The following is a 27,794-nucleotide window of genomic DNA, read 5'->3' on the forward strand; positions in this document are numbered from 1 at the left end:
AGAGAGAGAGAGAGAGAGAGAGAGACGTATTTACTTCGTGTTCAAACATCGGGTCGAACTGCCCTTGTTTTTGGCGTAAGGAAATCTTATCTCATCAAGATCAGGAAAATCATTCAAAGTAACTACCTATATTATATGTCAAAAGACAAATCTTCGACAACAGTTAGCGAGTGAAGGGAAGTCCTACTCCCCGTCTGATTCATATGTTGCTTGAGCCCAGCTGATCGTTGAGGAGATGGCCTCAAAGTGTCGCCCAAGGTAATGTTCACCAAACCTACCCTTTCACTGAAATCCCAAGTTTTTCGTGTGCCCACCAAAGGATAATAGATGCCAGTGCTCTATCATCTCTTCTCACAGCTAGGCATATCTGTGATTCCGGTTTTGTTCTTCTTATTCAAAAACCTTCCAACACGAGGCTTCACAGCTTTAAAAGCTAACCTCACGTCTCTCCGCAAAGAATTTCCCAGTCACTGCCTGATCTGGGAGAAGCGCTAGCCACACTCCCGTGTCTGCCCCATCCTCCACTGAAATGTTCCCAGCCCAACCGGTCATAGCAGTCTTCACCCATCCCGGGCAATAACAATTGACATATATCTTCTCCCCTTCAGGCCGGTCGGACAGTATCTTTGCCATCAGTCTTGTGTAGGCATTAACTGCGAGTTTGGATACTGAGTAGTCCGTAAAAGTTTGTGGCCACCCACCCGATGTCCACGTTCCATCATCTACTTGTTGTAGGAAAGTGGCAACTGTTCTATCTATGAGTTCCTCTGTAAGCGTGTCCAAGTCACCCAGCTTTCGTCTCAGATTCAAGTCCTCGATCCTCTGTCAAAAGTCAAAATTAACCACACACTAAATAGATAGACATGTAAATCTTCGAGGCAATGAACAATAAATTTGGAGTGTTAAACAATTGCACATCGCTTGGTTAGGGTTTATAAGGGCATCATCTTCATGTGATCTTCCTCCTCTTAACAGTATTAAGCTTTTGATTTAGAGTTTCCGACATATTACTAGGATATTTCACTCCCCGTTCTCAACTGCACGTGCATTTTCATGCGCTGAGGATTTCTAACACTGAGGATGAGACATTGAACTTCCTTTCCAATGTCGGATGCTTATATACCCTGTATCATAATAATTCTTAGTACCCTTAAATGTCATTGAGGTGGAACTGCTACATGATAAGGACTAGGACAACTAATAGATGGACGAATACAGATTAAAAAAGAACAGGATCCTATGTGGATCGGAAGATTATCAGATACTTGAAAATGAAATCACAACATAAAGATCATCCTGCCCATCAAAGAACCATCTTTTGCCTTTCCATTTTGTCAGGAGGAGGAGGAGTCTACTTACATTTCTTCTTCCACCTAGTTTTCCCAGACGAGAGCTCACATTAACAATACGAGCGCCTGCAGCAGAAGGTCTCATCAAGGGGATCATGGCTTTTATCATGTTTTTGGTGCCATAGTAGTTGGTGGCCACAACCATATGAGCAGATTCGACGGAGTTGTCCGACCCAACATTGAAGTTGACACCTGCATTATTTACCTGGAGGCAGAAAATCAGCTTCACTTCCGCAGGTAAAGTAATAAATGGCTATGGTTATCCTACTCTCAATAACGTTCTTCCTGCAAGAGCAGAGAGCATCCATCCCCACTAGTCCCGATTCAATCAAGAGCTATCCTATTAAGGATGTTCCAAACTTCCCCGGGTAAAAGGAAATAAGATAGTATTCGAAGCAATGTCAATGGATCAAAAGCAATCAGGGTAAAGATTTCTTTTTCATTTTTTTTTTTTTGGGCGGTGAATAGGACAGAAAGAAAAAGAAAAGGACGAGATGCTACCAGGACATGGATACCCTCGTAGGTTTGCCGTATCCAATCAACGAAGAGTTGAATGGAGGAAGGGTCCAAGACGTCGAGTTGATGAAAGGCGACGTCCAGACCGCCTTCTCGTAGGACCCTCGTTGCTTCTTGGCCAACACATTCGTCCCTCGACGTCAATACAACCGTCAGTCCATGCGCCGCGAGCTGTCTCGCAATCTCGAAGCCAATACCCCGGTTACTCCCCGTCACCACAGCAATCGTTTCTTTGGACCACCACCTGCATTTTCCAGAATCCCGGCCAATTTAACCATCTTATATCCTTATCTACATCTGCCGACGAAGGAATCCAATGAAAGAAACAAGGGCATCTGCTCAATGCCCGCTTTATTGGGATACCAAATCGAAGCGAACGAAAGGATCTCAAGACCCTTCTAACAATCGAAATGGACAACCGGAACCGCATCCGGGAAGAAAGAAGAGAGGCCCACCTCTGGTGATCGGAATAGGGGATGGTTCTGAGAAGAGAAATCTCCTGCAATCTTTGTTCTCTGCGCTCACGGGCTCTCTCTTTGTTACCTCCCATCTGCCTCTCCTTCCTCTTCCACTCTCGCAAAGTCCCTTTCCTTCCCCCAACTTATCTCTGTCGCCGCGGGCCGGGGGGAAGCTACGATCCCATGCGTGCCTGAACAGCAGGCATCGCCTCCACCCTGCCGCCACGCGGCTGGTCGTAAGTTGAGCTGGTATTTAGGTCAACGGTGCCTGCCTGGACGACACGTCGTACCCTTCACCCAACTGTTAATTCACCTTGTTTTGTTTGATGTCCTTGGCCATTTTCCCCCTACCTACCTACACGCGCAAATCTCCTCGTTAAAGAGTTATATTTAGGAGATTCCGTATGCTTTTCTTAATTTATCCTGACTGATTCTAACTTTGACTTATGTTCTACTACTTTCCATAGCCATTATGTAAAGTCTATTTTATATACTTTTAATTTGATATTGTATAGAATATTGTATTTCTCTCTTTTCCATTACAAATCTCTGTTTGATATAAAATAAATGACGGTACGATACATTTTCATGTTTTCTCATAATCAAAGCAGTCATGTAACTCCAACATCGTATCATCAAGAACTTGATATTTTCTGTATGTACTAGAGCAAATTAGAGTGATCTATTTTTTTTGTCTCAAATTTAGATCGTCAAAACACATCCACTTGAGCATTTGTTTTCCTTAACTATATATGAAAAGTAATTTTTTTGATTCTTTTTCTTTGAAATACAAAATACTGGTGAAGTATCATAAAAAGGAGAAAAAGAATTTCTATCAATGTAGGATTAGTATTCGAGTGTTCAATGATGTTTTATAAGTTTCAAATTTATGAGAAAATCAAAATACATGTGGTGCAAGATTTGAAAGAATAAAAGCAATGTGCAATAAAGCAAAGAATAACCAAAGCTGGATTTCATATTGTCACAGACCGAGAACAAGCTCGATATGTCCTGATGAGCCGGAACATTAGGTCAGCCTTCCCTCAAATAGGTTGTTCTCAAGAATAGTATAGTGAATGGTAACTTACAGCTAGTTCATAACTTTATTGGATCAACCTCAATAATTCAGTCAATAAAAGATGGTGATCTATATTAGCATTTTGCGCAACTGTTTAATACATAGATAACAAATTGAAAGGTTTAGAATCGCTAGAACCGATTGGACAATTTTTCCATATGATTATCCCCATATTTTATCTCGGTTTATAGAATTGGCCGCCTATCGTAAACTAATTAGGGTTTGATGTTGTTTTTTTTAATGAAGGTCATGGTAGACCGAATCCAGACGTTGTGTTGAAATGATTTCAATTACTTATGAACGTTCAAAGTCTTGTCAAGTTGATTATTCATTATAACTCATATAGATCGGCTATGGCCGTATTAATTTATGGACCTAATTCCTCGACCCATGTTTCCTCCATTGATGTGATTTACCATCCAATTATATTTGATTGTTGGAAATATTAAATTGTCCTGCTATGTCACCAAGTTCTATTTGTTAAGGGGTGAGCATGATTCTAGAGTAAAATCGAGATTCAAATATGCTAAATTAGAAAAACAAAAAGGGAGAGTTGGATTTAGCCCTCATTGTCACCGACAAGGACTGGGGATGGTACCAAAATAGTTGGCAGAGGTCACTAGTCCCTGGCCATAGGCGAGGCTTGTGGCCCTCTCCTAGATCGGGAAAGCCTCACCCGCCTTGCCCGGTTCCGGTGGAGGGCCTCTATAGGCGGCCTACCCTACGAGTGGTGATCGTTGGCTAGAATTGGGCGAGGGCTCGCAACCCTCGCCAATCGGGTGATGGTGGGGCGGCGTTCACGAGCCTTGCCACATGGTTTCCGTCATATATATTGCTTATTTTTTATTTGGTTTAAATTAATTTTTATTTAAATATAAATTTTTATATAACTTAGATTTAGACAAAAAAGATGACGTTATAACTTAGATTTAGACAAAAAAGATGACGTTTTGGTCATGTCATCGACACATTGAAAATTAAAAATATTTAAAAAGAAAACTATGTTAACACTTCCGTCAGACAAGTTGGATAGAGTTTAACGGAGGGATTTGATTGTACAAATTTGAAAAGTTTTAGGATTTAATTACATTTTTTGCAAATTTTAGAACTAAATTGCACTTTCGTGATAAATTTTAGGATCTCTAGTGCACATTTAAAAAAAATTTTAGTAACTTAATTGGAGAAAGGTTGTTAAATGCTTTAATTACATTGATAATTCCATATAGAAGTTTGTAAACTGAAGGGATGGTACAAAAGCAAATAGAAATCCAATTAGATAAAATAAATTTTGATTATTACATAAAACCAAGTACGGTAAGTTAAATGAGAGTTAGTAATCCAAAAACTAAGAAACTTAATAAAAGATAAATTAGTGAATCACTCAAATTAAGAATAGTAACTTCATATATGTGTAGATGAACTTGAGGATTATTAAACCAGACAAATAAATGTTAGCAATTTATTAGAATTTTGTAAGTAGAAAAAACAAATAAAGACGAATAAATAGCTAAATTTTGAATGGGTAACCTAAAACATGTAGTATTTTAATTATGCGAAGGTTGATAATTCATTCAAATTAAGGGTGGTAGTTCATATAAGAGGTGGGAAGGTTTATAGGTTGGTGAGCAGACGAAGTTAAGAGTGGTAACTCTCTAAAAACTTAGGTCCATCAATAGTTTCTTGAAGAGAAAATTACACAAATAATCCATAAAGTTAGGTCTAATTAATCTAATATGCAACGTCATTTTCGAATTTTGAATTAGTTCAATATAAGCCATAAACTTTTGATACATGTTGAATAATGCACACAAGTTTAAAATTCAAAGATAAAATTGCATATTGAACCAAAGTTCAAGGACTATTTACTACTAGTTATTCTCTTTCCTGAGTTTACCATCTTTAAAAGATATCTTTTTTTTTAATCAGTCTTTGAGAGACTTCAACTCGTTAAAAAAAACCCATTTTTCATTTTTGCGGAAAGAACAATTGAAAAGTCCCTTCATATCACCATGATCCACCAATGCAAAGAATTGTTTTCATCTCCTAAGCATCTGAATATCGTACAGGCTGATAAACATCAGTTGAAACCTGCAATTCACTCTCTCTACACTCTCATTACATCCGATAACAGTTTTGCACTTACAAAATTGACGGAGAAAATACAAAATCAAGAGTACAAATTTGGGGGAAAAAAGAACATTATGCACAATAAATAATAAGAAAATATGTTGGAGAACGATGACAAATTTACCACAAGACAACAACAGGGCTCGGCCTAAACGGGAGATTCCATGTAGAAAAGCTCATGTGGCAGCTCATTTAGTTTTCAGCACATGATAATATTCATGACCACGATCTGTAAAGCTAATGGGGTAATATCTCAGATACCCGATCTAGTGCATCCGCAGGGATCTCTCTTCCAGGAACCTGGACCTTCAAGAGATTGGCATACCTGGACGGAAGGGGAAAAAAAAAGTTCTAAATATTAACAAGTGACCAGCAAATTTCACTAGATATGACCAGGGATGATGTTTCAGCCACTCACTCTTCAGATGAAAACAAGTGTTCGTGCTCCGAGATGAAGGCAAGCAATGCCTGATGATGTAAAAGGATCGCGTCATTGTAAGTGCAGAAGATGCAACTTGAAAGAAAGAATAAAGATTCATGTTCAAAAAGCTTGCCTCATATGGCATGTTTAGCAATTCGTAATATGTCCGTACACGATCTAATCTTTGTTGCACAGCTTCACTATCAATTGATGGGATAGCTGCAAGGGCCTAAAAAACCAATGGAAGTTACATAAGCTCTAGCTCACAGGAAAAATAAATAAATAAATAAATAAATAAATAAATAAATAAAGAAACCGAGTATTTGAGGATAATTTACTCATGTGTATTTAGGTAATTAGTCTTGAAAGCAGAGAAGATCAAGCGGTGTGGAAAATTTTAAGCTTATATGACGGGAACAAAAGCATCAGTGGCCTTTTGTCAGGTTATTTATTGTTCCCCTGTTTTGTTCCCTAAGCCTCAGTAGGTAAGACGTCGATTTCTCAATGAGAAGCAACAAAATCCCCATCAAATATACAGTTTACGCGATCTTTAGATAATCATGGATCTCACACATTATTAATGTACAAAGTAAATTGACAACTCACAAGAAAGTCACATGACAACCGATCATGTATTAATTAATACATGAGAAATGAAACAGAAACCCTCAAGATTGAAATGTAATTTACTTCAAATCAATATAACACAATATATATCGACACATCCACATTATTTTATAATCTCATTTAACTCAATTGATTATCAACATTGCCTGTTACAAAAGAAGTAAAAAGAATCTCTCTGAATATCTCATTCGAATCCAAAAAATATCAGGGAGTAATTACTTAATAGGATAAGAGAAAAGGGACAAGGAAGAGAAACTTAACGTTAAAGCCCGCACGTAAGCATGCCAACTGGCGCAATCGCATCAAAATAATATCCCCATTCTACATATGTACTTATCATTCAAAAAACATTTTTGCATTCCATTCATTAGATAACAATTACGACATCAAAAAATAGGAAACACGAGTGTGAACATGAGGAAGTTTTCCACCAAAGACTCTAGAAACCCTACAAGAAACAGAACGTGGAATAAAGTAGTGATTTACCTGCTCCAAAGCAATTGAATTTCGACATATCTGCTGGACCCCAAAAAGATTGATAGATTTCATATCTGACAAAGCCTACAAGAAACATGCTTATCATAAAAAAAACAACTACCGAGATGTTCTTCTATTGCGGACATTGCTCAAGAGAAATATTAACAAGAAATAAATAGGACGAAATGGGAACCTTAATAAAAGCATTTGCAGCTATGCTACATATTCCACCAAAAACATAGTTTCTTTTTGTTCCCACAATAAAGGGGGCCATTTCCTCATCCCGGCGCGTAATCTGGATTAAACATTAACCCATGGCATTAGCTTACATGTGGAGATATTTGAACTTACAATAATCCAAGATGGATGCAAGAAGAGAAGATGTCAAGCAACTTTCTTAAATATCGCCAGAAAATAGATCTGAATTGTACTATAGATGATTTAAAAAAAAAAGGAAAACTATTACAAATTCAATCCTCTAACAAAGGCATAAAATTACGCAGAAGCGAAGAAGAATGGGCTTGCAATTGAGGTCAGGCAAATTATATGCTGTAAAAGTCAAGTAATCAGTTGATATTGCCTAATCTGATTTGCCATACTCCAACAGATGAAAGACAAATGGATAAGGGAGCTGAGTGGAGGACAAACCAGGTGAATAATGTCATTCTACACGTGAAACTGCTCAAGATAATGCGACTGCATTTATAATTTAAAAATTGCTTCCACATTCTAGATCCTCAAAACCAGGGCCAAATACACGAGATTTTCAAATATTTTAAACATGAAAAATACTAGAGATTGAGGCCTAACAAAAGATGAATCACATAAATGGAAACAGACTTACATTAATTGTGACCTGCACTACTCATTTGAGGCGTTACAATTATGCGGTGAATCATACCTGTGCAGTTAGTGAAATAATAAAATCATCTGGCTCTTCAGCATCTTGGTCCTCTAAGTAGTCCCTACTATTCATTTCCTGGTAAATGAAAAATCTCTCACTTAACCATTCTCTCTGGCGTCAGCCACAAAATCAGATGGAAACTCACGAACCTGAATGTGAAAAGTAGTTTCCAGCTGCATCTCAACTCGTAAAACTTTCAAGCAATCGATTGCAAGCTTTCTGTACTCCTCTGCAAATGATCCGAGGTCCCTGCCTGGAGCACTACTCGTTCTAGAGTGCTGGTGTCTCTTATGCTTGCCATCATGTTCCCCTTGATTCACTGATCTGAAGGTTGTCTGCTCGAGCCTACTTTCATGGAATATGTAGTTTTGCAATTCAAACCTCTTGAAGGAGGCAACAATAAGAACTTCAACTAAGATTCCATACTAAGTCACATGCTCCAACACCTACTCGCAAAAGAGCAGCTAGATTACTTACCTCTCAACTGAATCTGCAACATATTCCAAGGAATCACTAAGGGACGCCAGCAAAATCAATTTGTTATCATCTCGAATAAGATTTTCCTGTCAGCACAGTGCAGATTGAAATAAATTGCAACTTAAAATTAACACCCTGATGCACCAAGATTTAACTAATTAGGAAAATGCCGAATTATCACTGGCACTATCCCTTTAAACCCAGAGTGAATTTAGAGAAATGACAAAGGTGTCTTCAACAGGAACTTAGCAAGCCGGAGATAAATGAACTTTAAGTGTTCATCCACAATATACTTTTGTTCCCCACTGTCAGTAATCGTACATACCTGTTTAATTGGTCGCAAATTCAACAGTATATCAGTGAGTTCCAATTCAACCTCCATGGATTCAGTGTCCGCAGCACTATTTTCTAAATTTTGCTGACCAAAAGAACTTGGCAAACATGCACTCGCTGGATCAAGCTGCATCAATTTCTCAATATCATGTCGTCCGATGAGCATATAACTCTGTTTTTCCAAAACTGCCTGAAATTTTAAAAAGAAACATGAGTTTATAGAATGATGAATCAAAGATGCAGCACGATGAGTGGTAAATGTATGTAAAAGCTACAGATGCCTTCATTCCAACTAATGCAAGCTCCTATAAAGAAGAAAAAGGAACAGAAACATTTATCATGTCACAAGCATTTTGTCACGGATTGTACAAAGCGTGACAAGGGCCAACAGAAGTACAAAAATAAGTGCATGACCATGATATAGGACAAGACAAGATTAATATCTTACTTTCACAGACTTTGTCAATTGATGTAAGAAGATCATATCTGCTGTCTCATCAAGTAAAAGATAGTTTGAAAAGAATCTTAAATAATAACATATATCATATTGAGGTACTAGTTCAGAAGAAAAGAAAATTCCACACTTCCTGGGACTTCTAGCGAAGTCCAAAGTTAATTTGTATTGAGAACCACAGAAAGAAATTCCACTGAACAGATAACGATGAAGATAAACAAAAATTTCACCCCTTAGCGTAGCTCATCCATGAAAATCACACAGAGGATCGAGAGAAAACATACGCACCTCCATATATGAAGTGCGACATCTTTCATATGTCCGCTCGAGAAATGTTTGCACATACTTTACAAGCTCACCAGCAAATTTTGGCATTGCTTGAGCCCAACCAAGCACCTATGTTAAAAGTACAATAAATTTGACATAGATCTCCAATAACACAGTAAATTCTCAGAAGAACTCGTTAACTTAGAAGTTGCTTCCATCGACATTGATGGTGGGAAGGGGAGGGGGAGCAGAAGGACAGGTTGGTACGATTATATGTATGTATGTGTGTGTGTGTGTGTGTGTGTCTTGATGCTAAGTCCCGTTCTTAAGTATCCCAATCCCCTTGTCCCACAAAGATTGGGCATAAATGAATAACGCAAGTCTTAATCCTTATGAATGGCCCCAAGAGAACATGCAAGTGCAGCTATTCCAACCAGGCCTTGAGTGAGAAAGAAGAACACTCTTATAACTTAGGCAACTCCTTAGGGCTAAGGAGGAAGTGTACGTTTAGGGAAGGGAACACATGTCAAGGTGTGAGGGCATGAATGAAATCACCTCTCTTGCAAGGAATTCTATTGCCAAAAGCCCTTGTAAGACTGGTCGGCCCTTCTCAATCAACGGAGTGTATGTGGCAGCAGCATGTGCTCGTGGCCGAAAAGCAGCAGGACCTATATAAACAAATATATCCATGCAACAAATGAATTTTTTTTATCTATGGCCAACACAGAATGTGACAAACTAACAGAGGCTAAAATTAATTCATCACCTGAAAGTGCTAATACCTCTCATTATCTCAAATCAGCGGTGTCTTGGTCTATGACTAATATAAGCATCGCCGAAAGTATGCTATAACCTTAGGCCCACACTCTAAAGAAAATTTACCATGCTAACCATTTTTTCAGACGAGGAAACTCATCAAGGTAAACCTAGGTTAGGAAAAACCCAGGCTCATGAATCAAGCCGTGAGCTGCAACCCAAGTGGGTGACTAAACTTGGAATTGTTTATGATTGATGGTCTAGAGAATTAAACATGCGGTTATGAGCTTAATCCACACACTCCTAATTGTTCCTAACCAGCAGCCAACCATCGAACAATTTTAGTTTCATTGAAACAGCAAAAGCACAAGCAAAATCCAGGTTCAAACTACTTAAGATTTACCACATTCCAAGGTAAAACAGGACAAATACATATTCAATCAGTTGAACAGCAATGACTTCATCGCCATATATCAGTGTATGCGCGGAAGGACACAAATAAAATCAAAGAGTGGTAATTTACACGTCAGACATTCAATTATAGATCTGAGGGTTAGAGTGGTTGGATCACTAAGGTTAGGAGAGCTCCACATGACACCGGGGTATGGAAAAGGATTAGAGAGGATTGGAGTGAGTTTCTTCTTTTTACTTGATTCAAGGTAGGTAATGGGAATCATATGCAGTTTTGGTCTGACGTTTGGTGTGGGGACATGACTTTAATAGACTCATTCCCAGATTTCAGACAGCACAGGGCATTCGTTGACAGTACATCAGGAAAAGACGAATTACGTCAATTCCTCTCTCTGTTTTTGGGTCAATTTGGAAGGAGCAGAACAAGAGAGCTTTTGATGGACAGGTATCTTCCATTACTATTCGTACATCAGGAAAAGACAAATTCCTCTCTCCGTTTTTTGGTATTGTGGAAACTTGCATATATCTGCTAATGCCTTGGTTGACATAGTCAACTATTTATCATGTATTTGACTCCCTTTTGGTTTTGAGAGCTGTTTTGTGTATGACTTTAGTTTTTTTAGCTCTTTATGTATATGGCTTTGCATCCATCTTGCTGCCCTATACCTGATCTTTTCAACAATTTAAAAGAACAAAAAAGTCAGATATTCAATTACATATTCTTCAGGGGGAACTCACTTGATATTGCTTGTTGGACACCTTTCCGGTAATCTACGAACATAGTTGGCAGGAAATGATCCTTCACAAAGTTCTCCACAAAAGAGAGCAATCCATCCTTCCTGCCATTTTGGATATCAAACAAAGAAAACTCGCATGAACAAAGCACGATTCAAAAAGTAACTACAAGAGAAAAATCTTGAAGACACATAATGACTAAACTATATGCAAAGTATCATCTCAAGCAGCACAAGAAACCCCATGGTTGAAATTGCTAGATAAGTTACTGCACGAGGCAATGCTGTCATAACATATGTCGGTCCATGGAGACCTCTTTATCCCCAATCAAATTACATTTGGATCACGGAACATAATCTCAGCTAGATATTTTCACTGCACCTTTTTTGACTCCTTGAGGAGACAGAACAGTTGGAGAAGAAAAAAATGGCTATAAAATAACTCTCAGGAGAATCAGAAGTACAAGAAAGTTCTCATGAAAGCAAAACAAATCGAATTGTTGATTGTCATAAAGACCTTTATGTCCATGGCCCAATCAGTCCACCCCCTCCCCCCAACAGACACACAAACATACACACACACAAAAGAGAAATATGTGCTAGCGTGGCTCAATCCTGAAGTTAGTTCTAAACAATCACCAGCAAATCAAAAAATGAGTATGCAATAAACAACCATATTCAATTAAGTGACTGATTCACGATTACTTGCCAGTACACATTCAGTACCAGGTCAGAAAAAGAAAATAACATACTCTGGCATGCATGTCACAAGACTAGACCACTTGTAATCGTAGAAATGCAGTTAATTCTTTTGGACCATCTCTCACAACTGTCCCATGGTAAACATTTCAACTCTCAGTTAAGGACAAATTAAACCTACGAAAACCAATCAATTCAATATCCAAGAGGTAAGAGGCGTTCTTCCAATATCAGAGGAGCAAAAGAACCGCAGTCATGAGGGGCACCACTAGGAAGTTTATGGTATCCATATAAAGACGATTGCCGAACTGTTGTGACTGTTATGGGCTTGCCTAAGTAAGATTAAAATATTCTTCTCCCACTATGGGCCTGCCTAAATAACATTATAATATCCAATATCCTCCTATTGAGTTCAATATCTATGTCTCCTACCTATCTATGACCTTGTAACATCCACTGTCCTTATGAAGTATCTAAAAGACATCATTCAATAAGTCCTAACTAACTTGAGCAAATTTACTCATTTATTTTTGGACAACACTGACTCTTCACTTCGAAGCAATCTCATCTAATGTGCATGTTAATGCCTGACAGCTAATTTTTGTTTCCATAAAGCTCAATCAAAGCGATACTTTGTGCAATACGAGAAATGACCTGTCCTTCATCCAATATTCGCACAATGATACAATTGACATCCAATTTCAATACTGAATCATTTAAGCCTCTTCCACAATGAATCCGTTTTTGGATACATAATATTTTAGCCATTTATATATACAAACCTTTTCTTCCACAATTACCATTTCACACTTCCTTCACCACCATCTTACCCACTGAATCGCGTCTTAGAAGATATATACCAAGAAAGTTCTTGAATAGTCCATCTAACTCGCCCAATACAAGAACAAGATAAGAGCTCCAAGTTGAACCTTACTGGCATTTTGAGATGTTCTTACTCAAATCACTTATTGTACATGTCATAACTTAAAGTATGCGAATCATGATAAGCATGTTATATGTCCTTATCATATAGTTCTCAAATTCAATTGTGCTAAATTAGCAACTAGTAAAAGCAAAACTTCCTTCGCATAAGCACAGTCAAGCAAAAAGTAATGTCAGAAACGCGGGACATGAACCGGAAAATGGCCTCTCATGGTGGTTATGCTATCCATGCTAAGTGTGCAATTCAGTATGTATGCTCCAAAAGAGAGATTACAACAGTAATCAGCTTACCCAAGCTGGGAATACTTCTTCGGTAGCATTGAAGCAACTTTATCGGTAAACTGCAAAGCAAGACATCAGAAAAAGCTACCAATAGAAACTTGGGTAAAACATGAAGTATTCAACTTATAGTCCACTACCAAGAGAACAGGGCGATATATGGAAGCTGTCAAGTATATGCCTTGCTCCGGTAACACAGCTGCAGATCCATAACCTTCTTGTGACATATTTGAACCCCTCCTACTCCACCCTTGGCGGATAAGATCACCACCTAAAATACCAGAGATCGTGCAACATCAAATTAAACCAACCACAACTGACAAGATGAATATATGGATAAATCCACATCTTCACAATACTAATAAGAGCAACAATAATCAAACTTCCCATCATGTGGTGTTAGCCAACTGGGTCCTTTCAGTTACATACTTGGCGGATAAGAACAACTTTATGTTAGCTCTACCTGCACTTATGTCATAAATTCACATCTAAAGGCCATCCTTTTGTGCATCCAAATGACTTTCATTAAAAACTCATCCGATAAATCACATCTTCAGTTGTGAGAACTTAATTTTTTTTTCTTTCATTTTCCTGTGGGGGAAGTGTATGGCGTTTCAGAGGTGTTACCCTGACTCATCTTGTTACATAATTTAGAATGCTCACCCAAGGTGAAAAATAAAATAAAATAAACAGTAAGAGAGTGTACTTGATTAATCTGATAGTTTACTGCATGCGGACTGAAATAGACAAAATAAGAGCAGTAATTGCAGACGGAATGTAAATAATGGCCTAAGATTCTTTCACATACCCTGATTAGGCACAGAAGCAGTCGCATCTGTGAAGCGAAAAGCAAATGTGAGGCCATCTTCTGAACCATCCCTGTATCACAATCAGATAATTATCACATGCAAGCAACATAAATCCAAATGACAACAGCAGCTCTCTATTTTCTCCAGAAGGATCTGAGTACAAGCATTATCAGATCTCTACAACAGTCCAATGAAATTCAAAATCCGTAGCAATTTGAAAAAGGAGAACTTAATTGAAATTCTGAAAGAATTATTGCATTAAGCTGTAAGCACTCCAATGAAAAAATTGTGTTAAGCAGGAGGTGAATATGAAGTACACCAAATTGCAAGGAAGCATGTGGATGGATCATGACATCTAGCATTTCCATTCATGATGTTCATGTCTACCCTGTCAATAGTTTGTAACTTAGAGGCGTCTTGATAGTTAATGAATCTATGCAGTAGGTTAATAGTTCCATGAGCATAGGTGAATCCTCCCTCCCACACAATCAATTTATTCTTTATGCAGAAAGATCAATAAAACAACAAAGGACAAGATATTTTAGGCTACCGAAACAAATTAGAAGGGCAAATTGCAGCACAACCACACATCCTATCGCATAAGTCAACAAGAAAGCAAGGTTTGCCCGTACGATATTGGTTTGGCCAAAGAAAAGAACCTAAGAACTTCGAAAGAAAATAAAAGAATCTAATGGACGGTTTTGACACCTGATGGGAGGCCCAACCCATAGAAATTGTCTAGCTGATAGTGTCCCTTGGCCCATACTAAATCTTCTCCTGACCTCTCTAGTCATATGTATTTCTCAAAAAGAGTATGACAGTTTGTACCACCACCCCAATATAGAAACATTCAAGACACCTATAAATACAGCAACATGTAGAATCAAATACCTACTCCGTTACCCTAATGCATGCTTTATGTCCAGGAAAATCATTGCATGCCCGTCTAATGGATATATGCACATCACGATGTGATGCTTCACCATATGAAGCTGAAATATCATAAGTTCTAGGCTGTAGCAACTACCACCACCAAATCCACCCCCATCAAAACGGAGCAGTTCACCCATATGGCCTTCAAATATGATTGTTCATCCTTATACAACTTCTGCAGTGACAATATAGTATTAACCTTCTTCTCACCCAAGTTGAGTACAATTTCCACAACCAACTATAAGGAACAATGTGGATTGCCCAAGTTGAGTACAAAGTAAACCACCTGAAACCCTCACATCAGTATCAACTACAAACTTATCTGCAAACTCAGATCTCATTTTTTATTACATTCCTCGCGTATGTAAAAGACCGATACATCTCGGAATTCTTAATTAGCTAGTCGTAAATAGCCCATGCAACAAAGACAAAAGATATAAAGAAAACGACTGAGACTTGACGTCATTTCCATAGTAAGCCATTCATTGTTAGGTTACTGCTTCAATTTCCGTTACTTTTCACAAGCCACATTGCTATATATGACAGCACATGAAGCATATAAGCGTCAAACAAGAATTGAAGCCCCAAAAGTACCTAAAGAAGACCTTCCTGAAAGAACCACTTTCTTCAGCTCTTGTAATTACTAGAATTAGGAAAATAATATGATAGTCAGGATAGGAAGTTACTTGCTCTTTCCTTTATTGGGGACCTTGCTTGCAAGTCTAGCTGTTTGCACAGCAGCATCAGCAGATGCAGCTTCTGGAGTTGCCCGCAGAATCTCGCAGATGAGTTGTTGGCATTCACTCTGGCAAAATTTCGCACACGATTACAAAAGAAGCTCACTGTCTATATATCTATATTACCTCTAATAGCTTCTCATTCGTGTCTTTTGCCTGAAATTATGTAAAGAGTCCCCCCAAGACATCCATTAAGCCACCCTAAATAGTGGAGCTCTGAAGCTACAAAGTTGTGGTTCTTAATGCAGTCACGTTTATCAAAATGTACTGCGAGGTAATCTCTATATTTCCCGACGTGTGCCTAATATCTGAAGATGGGTAATTTCCTTATGTCCATCACCCTCTAACAAGTCCATCAAATGTTCACAGGACCGGCAAGATATACATACCTGCAGAACCGTCAATGAAAATCCAACACCGTAACCCCCAGTGATATGAGATGTCTCAGAATCAGGGTTCCAATTTGCATCTGCTGAAACAGACTTTGGTGTGTTTATGTCAACTTGTTGGGACTTCGTCTCCAAAAGCTCACCAACAACAACATGATTTTCTGAGTAATTGATGCTAGACTTCAGTTTAGATATCACATTGTAAAAGAGTACCAGAATAGTAATCAAATGTCATACCAAATATCCTGACAACGGCATCCAGAATTGAGTCAAGAAGCTCTTTTGCTGCAACCTGGGCTTTCCCTGTGGGAGCCATCATAGCAGACACAGGACTTACAGCCCAAAGAGTCCCAGCTGGCGATTTCCCATTCTGAAGTTTCTGCTTGGGCAATTGGTAGTGTTCCAGTTTTTTCCGTGCCGACTGCAGACTCGTTGGAGCCCCGAAGATAGCATGTTCAGTACAAGGCCTTAAAGGATCAACTAATGCTGCATGAGCTTTGATTTTGGAAGTGATGATCTCATGAACTGTTGGTCGCAATCTTTGGCTGCTCCAAGACAAATAAAGATTGGTATATCTTGCAAACAGTGAATATTCAATTAAGAAAGAGAAGGAAAGATGGCAACCCTAGTAGAACAGGGAGTCGCACCAGATCAGGTTTAAATTAAGATTATGAGCATTTCATAGAACTACGCTAAAGGATGCACTTCAAATGTATACTTAAGCAAGATGACCAGCAAAACTCTTCCACGTGATTCAAGCTAAAGAGAAACACCTGAGGCAGCCCACATAATTCAACTATAGTCATTTTTTTGGTTAAAATCCAGGAGGCCTCATCTGCCTAAAGAGTCAGCCCAGATGTCCAACTGTGCAGCTTTTACAAGTATGATGACAAGGTCTGATTTTTTATGATCTACACAAATAAAGCTCAGGACTTTTCCAAAAACACTCAGGGATTTGCACGAATCATACACCAGCCCACTTTCCGAATCTCATGTCCGGCATGTTAGAGGTTTTAATACACCAACAAAATGTACTAATATTACTCTCTTTTGTCACTAGGAATTTCCTAGAAAGATTATTTGATACTCTTTGTGATGTCTACTCATCATCTTTTCTTCTAGTTCATCTAATTGTGCAAATTCATTTCCGGTTACTTGTTCAATCTTTTGACATGGAAAGAGATGTCACAACATGATTAACACAACAGTGACGAATTAGTAATCCACGTAAGTGTCAAGGATGGAACCATTTAACCAAATTACTTTATTAAGTTTCAGCTTCTTTAGAGGATCCAATATCAGATTTCACATGTGCCTTCAGCATGAGTCCTAAGGGATGAAACAACACCACAAATAGGAATAGAAAATCAAACTTACACATCACAAAAAGAAGGGAAAAGACATCATGATTTGACCGATCTAAAGAAAAAAATTGAAAAAAACAAAAAAGACATATCAAATCCTATCTATATATATTTGGCAACATGATATTAGCTTTAAATTTACGTATCACTTAACTTTTATATTATTTTGTACTGAATTCTTTTTAAGGAGTACCATATTTAGCGCCATTTGTATTGAATTCTTTTTAAGGAGTACGTATTTAGCACCATTTACACCTCCTTGCAGAAAAGAACAACTAATTAGGATAGTTTACAGGACCAAGGGGAGAAGGAAAGAAAATTCCAAGAAAAACATCCTTTTCCTCAACTTAAGCATATGCTTTTTTACCGATCACCATTGTCCGAAACCTGAACTACCTCATAGCCAGGTTCCTAAGTGTTATTCACTTATAATTTAGGTGACTCAGAAACCTTGATTACTAGACACTAATATCAGAGTTCAACACTGACAACCCACATTGGGTATGGACTATCTGTAAAAACACGATATGAAAGACGGAACCTCCAACAGTGATTCTATTTCGAAAACCAAGTCAAACAATTCCAAGAGAATCTATAGCAATGCAACACACCATATAATTGCACCAGCTGCCGCAACTTTACCAAGCATGCAGAGACATTCAACCATGGTCTGCAAATACTTTACATGAAGCGGAGTGTCGCTCTTTTTGATTGATTCCTGTATCCAAGTACCAATCCAAAGCTCAGACTCCAAGAAGTAGAAAGCAACAAGGGAATGCATTGATGATTTGATGGAGTCACTGTACCAAAAATTCATCGGGAGTGGCCTGGGAAAGCCATGTTGGAATCTGTCGAGAAAAAATCTTAATTTCACCATTGACCCTTGTTGATGCATGATGCACATCTGAGTTTTCATTATGCTGTTCAAGAGCACCCTCATCTTCATAACCATCAAAGGATGAACTGGAAAGAAGGTTATATGATTCAATCAGGGCGTACTTGTAAGAAGATAGTGAGACGATCAAAGAAGAAAACTAAAGTAAGTCTATTACACATGGAAGGTATAACCACAACAAAAGAAGGAAAGAAGATTGTTTCACACTGTTCTAGCCATTGTGAGGAAATTATTGAATCACGACAGAAATTTTAAGGTGAAAATTTTCACATTGCAGGAAAGAATATAAGCTAGATTATGGTACTAATACCACCTCTACTGAATCAAATGTTTGCTGAACACAGGAGGAAAATTCTGACAATGGTTCTCCCATTAATTACTTCACTTCAGAAAATTTCTAAAAATAAATAAGAGAATCACTGCTCTCCCTTCTCTCTTTTATCTCCACACAATATTCACTATTAAAGAAGAAATTCAACTCCACAAGGATTGAAACACAACGAATTTCTCTCTTTCCAGCTGCTCAACTTTCACAGTACTAGTGTATGCCAGTAAAGCAGGAACATTAAAAAATGATTAAAATAAAGTTAAGCAGATAGCCGGTAGACTGATCTAGAACAACATTAGTCAATGATATGCATGAGCAGAGTAGATGACAGTGCAGCGTACTCCATAAAAGGGTATCCACAAATGTCAAGCAACTATTGAACAAGATAGCATTGACAAGAAAAGAAGAAAGAATAATTCCCAATGATTTCTTCTAAAAGTTTTAAAGGTTCTGCCAACAAAAAGGAGAGACTGCAGCAACCAGTAAGGACTATCATACAGGAACCTAGAGAAATTACTGGCTGAAAAACAATCTCCAATCTTACCCTCCATCAATTGAACTTGACTGATATGATCCATCTACAGTTCCTTGGCCGCTAAAGTGGCTATCACCTCTTAGTAACCGAGTTCGCCGAGAGACAGGTTGTAAGTTACTTGTTGAGACAGTTATCACCGCAGTAGCTAGAACCTCGTCATATCTTTCATCAATGTCTGAGGCAGCTGAGCTGCAAAAACTTGTAAGGTTAAAAGCAACAGATGATGCCCAAAAATTGGTACTCCAATTGCCTCATTAACTTAAATTGACAATAGAGGCTTTGGAAAGGCAACCAGCCAACCATTCTTAGGTGAAGAAAGATTTGTTTGATAATATAAACAAGAAAGAGCACCAATCACTCAAAACTTCGCTCATGAAGTAGAGAAAAATGAGACCCAGGAGCTGCAAATGCTATCTCAATGATTTCCAGAGAATTGAGAAAACCAGTTATCAAACATATTGTGTAAATCTTTAAAAAAAAATTTAACTCTTCATTTGGTCATGATCCAGAGAAAGAAATTGGAGAAAAAGTTCTACCTGTATTCTCCTCTGTTGTAAAGATGTGCATGCAAGTCCTCCAGAACTTTATAGAAAAGAACTCCTCTAAGCTTCATCAACTCAGATCGAACATCTTGAAGAGCACCAACCTGGACAATAATAGTCGTATGGGTGGGTTGCAACTTGAGGGCAATAGAATATTCATTTAGTATCCTTGATATATTGTCAAACTTGGAGTTCAATTCAATAACAATTCCCAGAGAAAAATGTAAATCAAAGTTTTCAAGAAATTTTGCAGTAATACCATGAGTCTCAAAGCAGAAAGCCCGATCTAATAGACAAGTTTAAGAAAAATCACAACAAGGCATCACCGAAAACTTCCAAAACATCACACTTGGGATTTTTTAAACATCACAATCAGAGAAGAATTGCATCACATGATTCAAAAGCAAAGACTTCCTAAAGTTCAATATTCTTCATAAAACAATTGAAGAGAAGGGACTCAACCATTTATAAACATTAAAATTATTTTAAAGTTTGCACACCAAGTTGAATTAGGAAGTCTCAAAACAAGATATCCTAAATAAGAAAGCGTGTTTCCTACTTAAAATAGGAAAGGGAACTTATTAAGATCCCAATATGGCTCAATCGCAATACGTAGAACTACTAACTCAACAAGAAGAAGAATCTTGATGATTGTAGAACTTTTATTCAAGTTGTGAATAAAATTACAATCCATCTTCATCAAAACTACAACGGAAATCTTCTGGCAAAAATAAACCAGTCCAATCGTGTGGGCTGCATAACCACACTTCAACTTAAATCTAATTTTCTAATGGCTTTGACAGACAGTATTGGTGCTTAAGAGCATTGGAAGTCCGCTTAGAGAAATAACAACCAATTACGACCCCCTAATTTCATGAATAAAACACCCATAAAAGAGATAAAGCAGCAACCAAGCAATCCAAGAGCAAATAAGAAATAAAATCAAGCAAACAAGACACAGAAACATACATGGTTCAGCCATGTGCCAATGTCCAGCGGGAGAGGCAAAAAAGTCCACTAGAATAACAGGCGGGGACGAAAATGGTCTGTCCACTCTGAACAGCAGTCTAGCATGAACGGAAACAATTTTTCCAGACTTAGAATCTAGTCCAAGACCAATCTCACTCAGATGGAGATCATCGAACAATAAATTTTCCCAAGTTGACCAAAACTCACTCTGAAACACTCGCTTTTATGTAACTTGCTAGCTGCTGCAAACTGAGTCTTTCTAAGCCTGCTTCTACTGCCTCTCTATTTAACTCCAAAGCCTAAAACTTTCAAATCTATATTTAGAGTCATGGAAACTCTAGTTTGGATGCCTCCAAATGTCCGCACATTTGTCCGGGCAATACTCAAAAGCACAAAGAACTCTAGCCGCGTGCTAAATACCCGGACAAACCTGGCCAAGAGCCAGGATCTCTGTATTTTCCAATCCAATATATTCGAACATCCAGTCTTGACCCACTGAAATCCCAAACTTGACCAAAATCCTTGCTTGTCACTTTGGGCTCCACACATAAAACAGGCTAAAAATCAAGACACCATTTCACCACCACAAACCTCTCAATTTGCTACTTCAAGTTGACTTTTAACTATTCTTGAAAGGGAATTATAGGATGTCAGGTGTTCACTCGTTTACACGCTTAGATACTCCTGAATTAGTATCATTTGGTTTTCAAGACAAACTTTGAAAGAATGCTTTGCCTCTTTCTTCCCTCCCTTGCCCATATATTTTGAGTCCATGGACCAATTTGTCAGCCTCCAATGAATTTTAACATAATTAGAGGTGGACAAAGAAAAAAGGGACCACAGGATTGATAACTCATTGATTTTTCATAGTTCTCAACAGAGGATTTGTTTAATTTCTTGTTCAATCACATGGAACAGAGCAATCTGAATCTTTATCGCCCATAATACAATCTTAAGCCTTGAATATCAACTATAAGCTAGTCCCCAATTTCAAAGAATTTGCATATTCTCCTTTTGTTGACACCTATTACCAAGAGCAAAATGAGCAGAAGGAAAAAGTCTACGCGGCATTCCCATAAGATGATTCTTTCACATTGCAGGACAAAAAAGGAATTTATCTTAGTCTTACCGTCTGAAGACCCTCTCTCTCAAGCATCAACATAGACTGGACATGCAACTGAACTGCAGCATAAAATTGCTTTTCAAGTGTCAGCTTCTCAATTCTACCAGGAACCTGGGCCACATTTTCAAAGGCAGATGATGAATTTCCACAATGGCATAAAGTGGCATCTCTCAGTGGCATAATGTATATAAGGAGGCAGGTGCGATGTATATCTTAATCTCCAGATTAAAATTTTGCATGGAAGAGGGTAAACAAGCTACACAAACCTTAGCAATATTCTCAATTTGGTCTAACAGAGAAATAATGTGACGTAGTGTAACCGACCGATACCACAACTGATGCAACTGCTTACTGCGGGCACCAAGTCGCTTCTTTGCCTCAGCCAGATCAACCTTTAGCACAGCAATACTTTCAGCTGACTCACTGAATAATCGCAGAATCTGAAGCAAAACTAGAAGTTTAAAAGGCGGCAGAAAGAAGACATTTATACTCTTGATATCCCAAAACAGATACTCAGAAGTCAGATCGCAAAAATGGTTGAGAGAGAGAGAGAGAGGAATGCAGCACAAACTAATTGCTCCCAATATAAAAGCAGTAACAATGGAAAAACTATGTACTGAAGGTACTACCACATTCAGCCACTTATTTATATAGAACGAAGTAATTACTGGAGGATCACATTAGAAACAATGTTGCAAAGATTCTTTCTTTTTTTTTTGTTTTTGATGTCCCTTTCCTGAAAGCAAAAGGAAAAACTTTACATAAGGTACCAAGGGTACCTCCCACTATGAGATAGTCTAGAAAGTGTAACAAACTGTCCACGTCAAAGAATGATTTTCAGCAACTTAAAACTCAAGACAGGCATCCATCTATCCTTCATTAAAGAAAAAAAGAAAAGAAAAGGAGTCTAGATTCTAAAACTTCTCTAATCTCTGACTCCAAGTAAGACAAAAAAATTGTTGAAGGAAGGATGAAAGCAACTATCGATATTGAAAATGTCCAATGAAATGCAAAGCCAGCAATTTAGCATTTAATAATTGAGATATATGTGTATCATTTGCACTTTTCATTCAATCTATGAAGAATGCTCAATAGACCTTCTTTACCATTTGAGAACTAGTGAGCGACAACACTCTTAGGTCCAAATATACAATTCCAGCATCAATGGTCCCTTCATCCCAAAAATCAACAAAATGTATCTCGTATATGATTTTAAGTTGAAGACATCGCAAGATGTAAATGAGAATATATTATCTAGATCAACAAATCCTACATGGACAACTAACAGCAACAAGCCAAAAGCTTAATACCAAACATTGCTTGAAATATAATAATCGTAACTGTCCTTCCTTTGTCCGTAAAAGCTTAGAGGATAGAAAGTCATTTAGTTTTATGAAAAGAAAATTTGAGCAGAAAATGCAAAAACCACTGTTTCCATTATGAATTGCTAGGTCTAAGGATAAGCATCATCAAGAAACCTGTGAATAATTCTGAATTGCTTTGTTGAAACCACTATGATATGCATGGACAACTTCATCAACAACATCCTCAATGACATCACTTTTCTCCTTCAGAGCTTTAATTTTAGCCTCGCGATCTATTGATGTCAATATTTCAACAACATGTGGCAAGGAGTCAAAACGTGCAGCAGCCCAACTTTCACCTATCTCTGAAAGCTCTTCCCTCAAGTACTGCAATTACACGCAGAAAGATAAAATTAGCAGATGGCAAGCTCCAGCAATAGTGATGAAACAACCTTAGTTATTAAGATATAAAATGCAGAAACTATACACTTAACATATGCATTAGACTGCCAAATGGGCATTATTCTTGGAGAATTTATTTATCCAGCAAATACTATTCCAGTGGTGGTTGTGTACTTAAAAAAAAATATAAACAAAATGACTACTAGATTTTCGGTTATTTCATATTACTTCAAATGTTAAACCCGTGACCTTGTTACACTAAATACTAAGAACCTAGGAATAAGTGTACCTGGATGTGGACTTAGACTCACTCCAAGTTAGAATGCTATTTTCTTTTTGGCAGAAAATTCTAACGTGGCTTATTGACTAAAATGAACCCACTAAATAGGCCTTTAATAATTTATCCTCCCAAAGAACTAGAATATTAAAGCATTCTTCATTAGTTTTGATAAACCTTCTTGTGTTTAGTTCTCTGGCCACTCAATGGTCTAAACTCAGTTTTGCATCTTTATGCTTATTCTCATATGCCCATAATGGTGGGAAGAACGACCGGCATGACAAGATGTGGATATCCCATGAGCTTGATGCAAATCTCATCACAGTACTCTATCATTCAAGCTTTTGCACTAAACTTCCCACATGTAAGATTTTATCCATTTCCCAAATGAAGGTGATGTTCCATGAATTGGTCATTCACAAAATTCACTAACACCATCCTTCTGGATAGGATCCTAGTTTAGTGCATTCGATAAGCCCGACCCTTTGAAACATCACAGTGGAGACACTCTGGTCGGTCAGTGCATCTCTAAATTGCCCTTAATATGCTGAAACGACATAGCCATGTTTCTTTCCTTTTGTCACCATTTATCCTATTTTCTGGTATACAATAAATACCAATCACCAGACCTTTTAGTGTCTCGTAATTTACTAAAGGGAACACTCAGATCTCAGAAATACGCATTCGGAAAGGGATGCAATGTTCAGACCACAATTTAATTCTCCACAATAAAGCAAAACTGATGGCACTCCCATCTTGTTAATCTTTAAGACTAGTGTCTTCTACATCTGTATAAAACACGCCACAATCCATCACATCTGCCCCTACTAGTGATTGAATGAAATTTCTCATTAGGTCCTCCTCTTCTCCTTTGAACGACCTGCATTCTGGCCATAATGTCCCGTTTGCTCACTAGAATGTCTAATGACCACCATTGCATGCCAAAACCACCTAAGCAGGATTCGCTCATATTATCCTTGATTTCCTCACACGGCCTCCGCAACTTCTTTTTCAGTACACACATTTCCAATCCTTGTTTTCCTTGAGTGTCCAAACATCCTACATAACATCCCAATTCCACTTGTGAAAGATGCTTCTTCACAATCCGTCCAAAAAACAGAACAAAGGAGGGGATACATAAGGTAGTTGACAAAAGCACTTCCACTTAGTTGATTCCTTTTCACATCATAAATCATAGTAGAAGTACATTGCCACTCAGTGGTAGACCTGATCATGGACATAGCAGTGTGTTCTACAAAAATGGAAGGATTTACACGAGAAGGGAGGCCCACTTGGGTAAACTAGGTGAATTTTATTTGGATCGGTGGATATCCCAACAGGGCATGGGCAGAATTGGGGGAAGGCCCGCCAACCCATGGATTATCATAGGATAGAAGGATGCCGTTGTTTATCTTAGCAAAGTTCCCGAGACTTTCTCACCCTTCTTCTTAATTCTTATAGCTGCACACTCCATCTTGAACGCCAACCCACCGCCGGCGTCAGGAAAAGAAGAAAGAAAGACCCTCAGAGAGAGTGCACGTGTGCTGTTTCACAAGAGTGAAGAAGCGAAAATATACTCACTTCTTTATCCCGAGAAATGGGCAGTCCATCAAAAGTGCCCATCTGCACCCTTTTCCTCCTGTAGATAATCCTAAAAAGTCAATGCAGAAGTTGTCAAATTATTTCCATCGAAATGATGTCGGAAAGCAAGAATATAGCCCAGGGTTACCAGAATATCTAGTCAGCCGGGAATTGGGCGCGCTCCAGATCCCGGATCGCCGGATGTGGCGTTCTCAGACGATCCTGTTGTTAACAGGAAATGAAGAAGAGGGCAAAAGAAGAGATGGAAGAAACTGGGATTGGAAAGGGAAGCCGGGTTAAGAAAAGGGCTTGGTTAGCTTGCGATTTGCGAACCAGAAGGCAATTTCTCCAGATCTTCTTGGAGCAATCGATGGTTGATACGAGAAAGGGGGGGCGAAGTCCGAGCCCCTCTGCTGAAGGGAGAAGAAAGCGTCGAGGTCCAATTTCTTCCGATTATCAGGTGGCAAGTATAGTCTCGTCTGAGAATTTGATCAAACTCAGAATGTTGATTGATAAACAAAGGCAAATTAACATTGGTATGTAAAAGTGAGTTAGGAGTTCATTACGTGAAATACCAATACATACCTTGGCTTCGACAGCAAAAGAATTCCCAAACTACTCAGATTAAATTAAGAGGTCCAACCGTCTCTCGCCTACAATGTCTCCCTGCACGCGTTCTCCGTACGACAGCAGAGGAGGGAGGGAGAGAGAGAGACTACACAGAGCTAGAGCTGGAGCTGGTGTTGTTTAGTAGCGAGAGATAGAGATAAGAGAGAAATTAGACATGAAGGCAAAGTTTGTGTGAGGAAGAAGAAGCAAGCGACAGCAGTTAGAAAGAAAGGAGATGCGATGGGTGATGTGATGAAAAAGGAATTGGAGGATTTCTTTCTTCCTTTCCCCCTTTTCATTTTTGTGTTTTGGGTTTCGACAAGTCACTAAAAACTAAAATAAAATGTTTGCAAAGTCTTTACCCCATTTGGAAAATTAAAAATCTCAAATAAATATGTAATTTAAATGAAAGCTAATTAATTCAAAATTTATTGGGTAGTTTTTTGGGAATTTTTTTTTTTTGGATAAGATGCTTATGGTGCGTATGGTATCGCTCCCGAAACGAGTATGGTAAAAAAGTGTTCCCAAAGTGTTTCGGGAACACTTTTTAGAAACGGGACCACTTTTGGAGCAGAAACGAAAAACAAAAAATACTTGTTTCTTTGTTCCCTTAACACTTTTTATCAACGCTTTTGAACACATTTTATAACGCAAGAGGAACACTTTTTGCAATCCTCCGTTCCTGGACTACTCCTTCACACTCTCAAAGATGACGACTTTTTATCAAAAATTTTGAACACATTTTTTTTTGTAGTTACCAAACGCGTTTACGTTCCCAAAAATCGTAACAGGGAACGTAAACAGAAAAAAGTGTTTTTGTTCCAAAAGTTGTTCCGGGAACAGAAACGTTACCATACGCACCCTTAACGTAAGACCAACAAATTTAAGGGAGCGGCCCACATGCATCGAGGATTGGATCGATGATAGAATTGTCATAAAACTTCTTGTGAAGTTTCTTTGAAGATAAAATTATCTTATCGAGTATGAAATTCGCAATTTATCATATGACCTAATTTGCCTTGTGTCTATTCACATTTTTCGGTACCTTGCTGATTGAAGAAGAGACAAGACCTATCCTTTATGATAGCTGCTGCGAAGAATTTAGACTCGATTCGACGATCCTCGGGTGTTCGGGAGGAGTGAACAAAAGCAAAGACGGATCGACCGACCAACATCGGATAGAGATGCCAAATTGAAGGATATAAGTGCTTGCAAACAGCAATAGACCACTACATTTTTTTAAGCAGAATTTGATTTGTGAACATACTAAGAATATAATATCTGTTTACATGGTTATATTAAGGTACATTTAGAGTAATGATGCGAATCGATGTTGGCTCTTTTGTTTGGAAAGGCATAAATAAAAGAAATACAAGTAGTGTAGAAAAAATAAACGGCGTCTAATATGACTCCATACGATGTAAGACCAAACCTATTATTTTGATGAGATAAATATTAGCTAGTGCTAAATGTAATTTTGTCCCTAGACTTAGTGTCGAAGTAAAGGCCGATGAATTGTCTCATCTTAAAAATATACCAAAGCTTCACTTTCCCATACACGTATACGTGGATTAAGACCCGGGGGCATATATTAATAATCATCACGACCACGAAATATTAATTAGTTTATAACATGGGGCCCGCACCCGTTGTAATAACTCGTCCGTCTTATCGGGCTGTACAAGAAA

At 38.2% G+C, this 27,794-nt stretch overlaps 2 protein-coding genes across 8 annotated transcripts; both read right to left on the bottom strand.

The window, feature by feature from the left end:
- Positions 1 to 51: 51 nt before the first annotated feature.
- Positions 52 to 2,496, bottom strand: LOC115749582 (carbonyl reductase [NADPH] 1). 4 transcript variants are annotated; one of them, XM_048282252.1, is made up of 5 exons: positions 2,321 to 2,495; positions 1,851 to 2,109; positions 1,399 to 1,554; positions 439 to 822; positions 52 to 367 (listed from the first exon to the last, which is right to left on the bottom strand). In XM_048282252.1, the coding sequence occupies exons 1-5, from the start codon at positions 2,413 to 2,415 to the stop codon at positions 275 to 277; spliced, it is 987 nt and encodes a 328-aa protein (XP_048138209.1). In that variant the 5' UTR covers positions 2,416 to 2,495; the 3' UTR covers positions 52 to 274. The 4 variants fall into 4 exon arrangements, with proteins under 4 accessions (XP_048138209.1, XP_048138208.1, XP_048138210.1 ...); XM_048282251.1 differs by having other exon boundaries at positions 1,360 to 1,554; positions 2,321 to 2,491; XM_048282253.1 differs by lacking the exon at positions 1,399 to 1,554 and having other exon boundaries at positions 2,321 to 2,496.
- A 2,918-nt stretch (positions 2,497 to 5,414) lies between these two features.
- LOC115749575 (exocyst complex component SEC8) lies at positions 5,415 to 26,250 on the bottom strand. 4 transcript variants are annotated; one of them, XM_048282247.1, is made up of 29 exons: positions 26,083 to 26,250; positions 25,831 to 25,971; positions 25,646 to 25,719; positions 25,498 to 25,567; positions 23,412 to 23,624; positions 22,200 to 22,373; positions 21,940 to 22,044; positions 19,836 to 19,945; positions 19,309 to 19,488; positions 18,348 to 18,504; positions 18,153 to 18,259; positions 16,415 to 16,722; positions 16,178 to 16,338; positions 15,738 to 15,856; positions 14,118 to 14,188; positions 13,450 to 13,580; positions 13,322 to 13,371; positions 11,394 to 11,494; positions 10,044 to 10,156; positions 9,510 to 9,617; positions 8,760 to 8,957; positions 8,435 to 8,520; positions 8,107 to 8,305; positions 7,955 to 8,032; positions 7,247 to 7,348; positions 7,063 to 7,137; positions 6,083 to 6,178; positions 5,947 to 5,996; positions 5,415 to 5,853 (listed from the first exon to the last, which is right to left on the bottom strand). In XM_048282247.1, the coding sequence occupies exons 4-29, from the start codon at positions 25,537 to 25,539 to the stop codon at positions 5,766 to 5,768; spliced, it is 3,222 nt and encodes a 1,073-aa protein (XP_048138204.1). In that variant the 5' UTR covers positions 25,540 to 25,567; positions 25,646 to 25,719; positions 25,831 to 25,971; positions 26,083 to 26,250; the 3' UTR covers positions 5,415 to 5,765. The 4 variants fall into 4 exon arrangements, with proteins under 4 accessions (XP_048138204.1, XP_048138205.1, XP_048138206.1 ...); XM_048282248.1 differs by having other exon boundaries at positions 8,107 to 8,302; positions 25,646 to 25,971; XM_048282249.1 differs by lacking the exon at positions 23,412 to 23,624 and having other exon boundaries at positions 25,646 to 25,971.
- Between the last annotated feature and the right edge of the window lie 1,544 nt (positions 26,251 to 27,794).

This window comes from Rhodamnia argentea, chromosome 7 (genome assembly GCF_020921035.1).
Source record: "Rhodamnia argentea isolate NSW1041297 chromosome 7, ASM2092103v1, whole genome shotgun sequence".
NCBI lineage: Eukaryota > Viridiplantae > Streptophyta > Magnoliopsida > Myrtales > Myrtaceae > Rhodamnia > Rhodamnia argentea.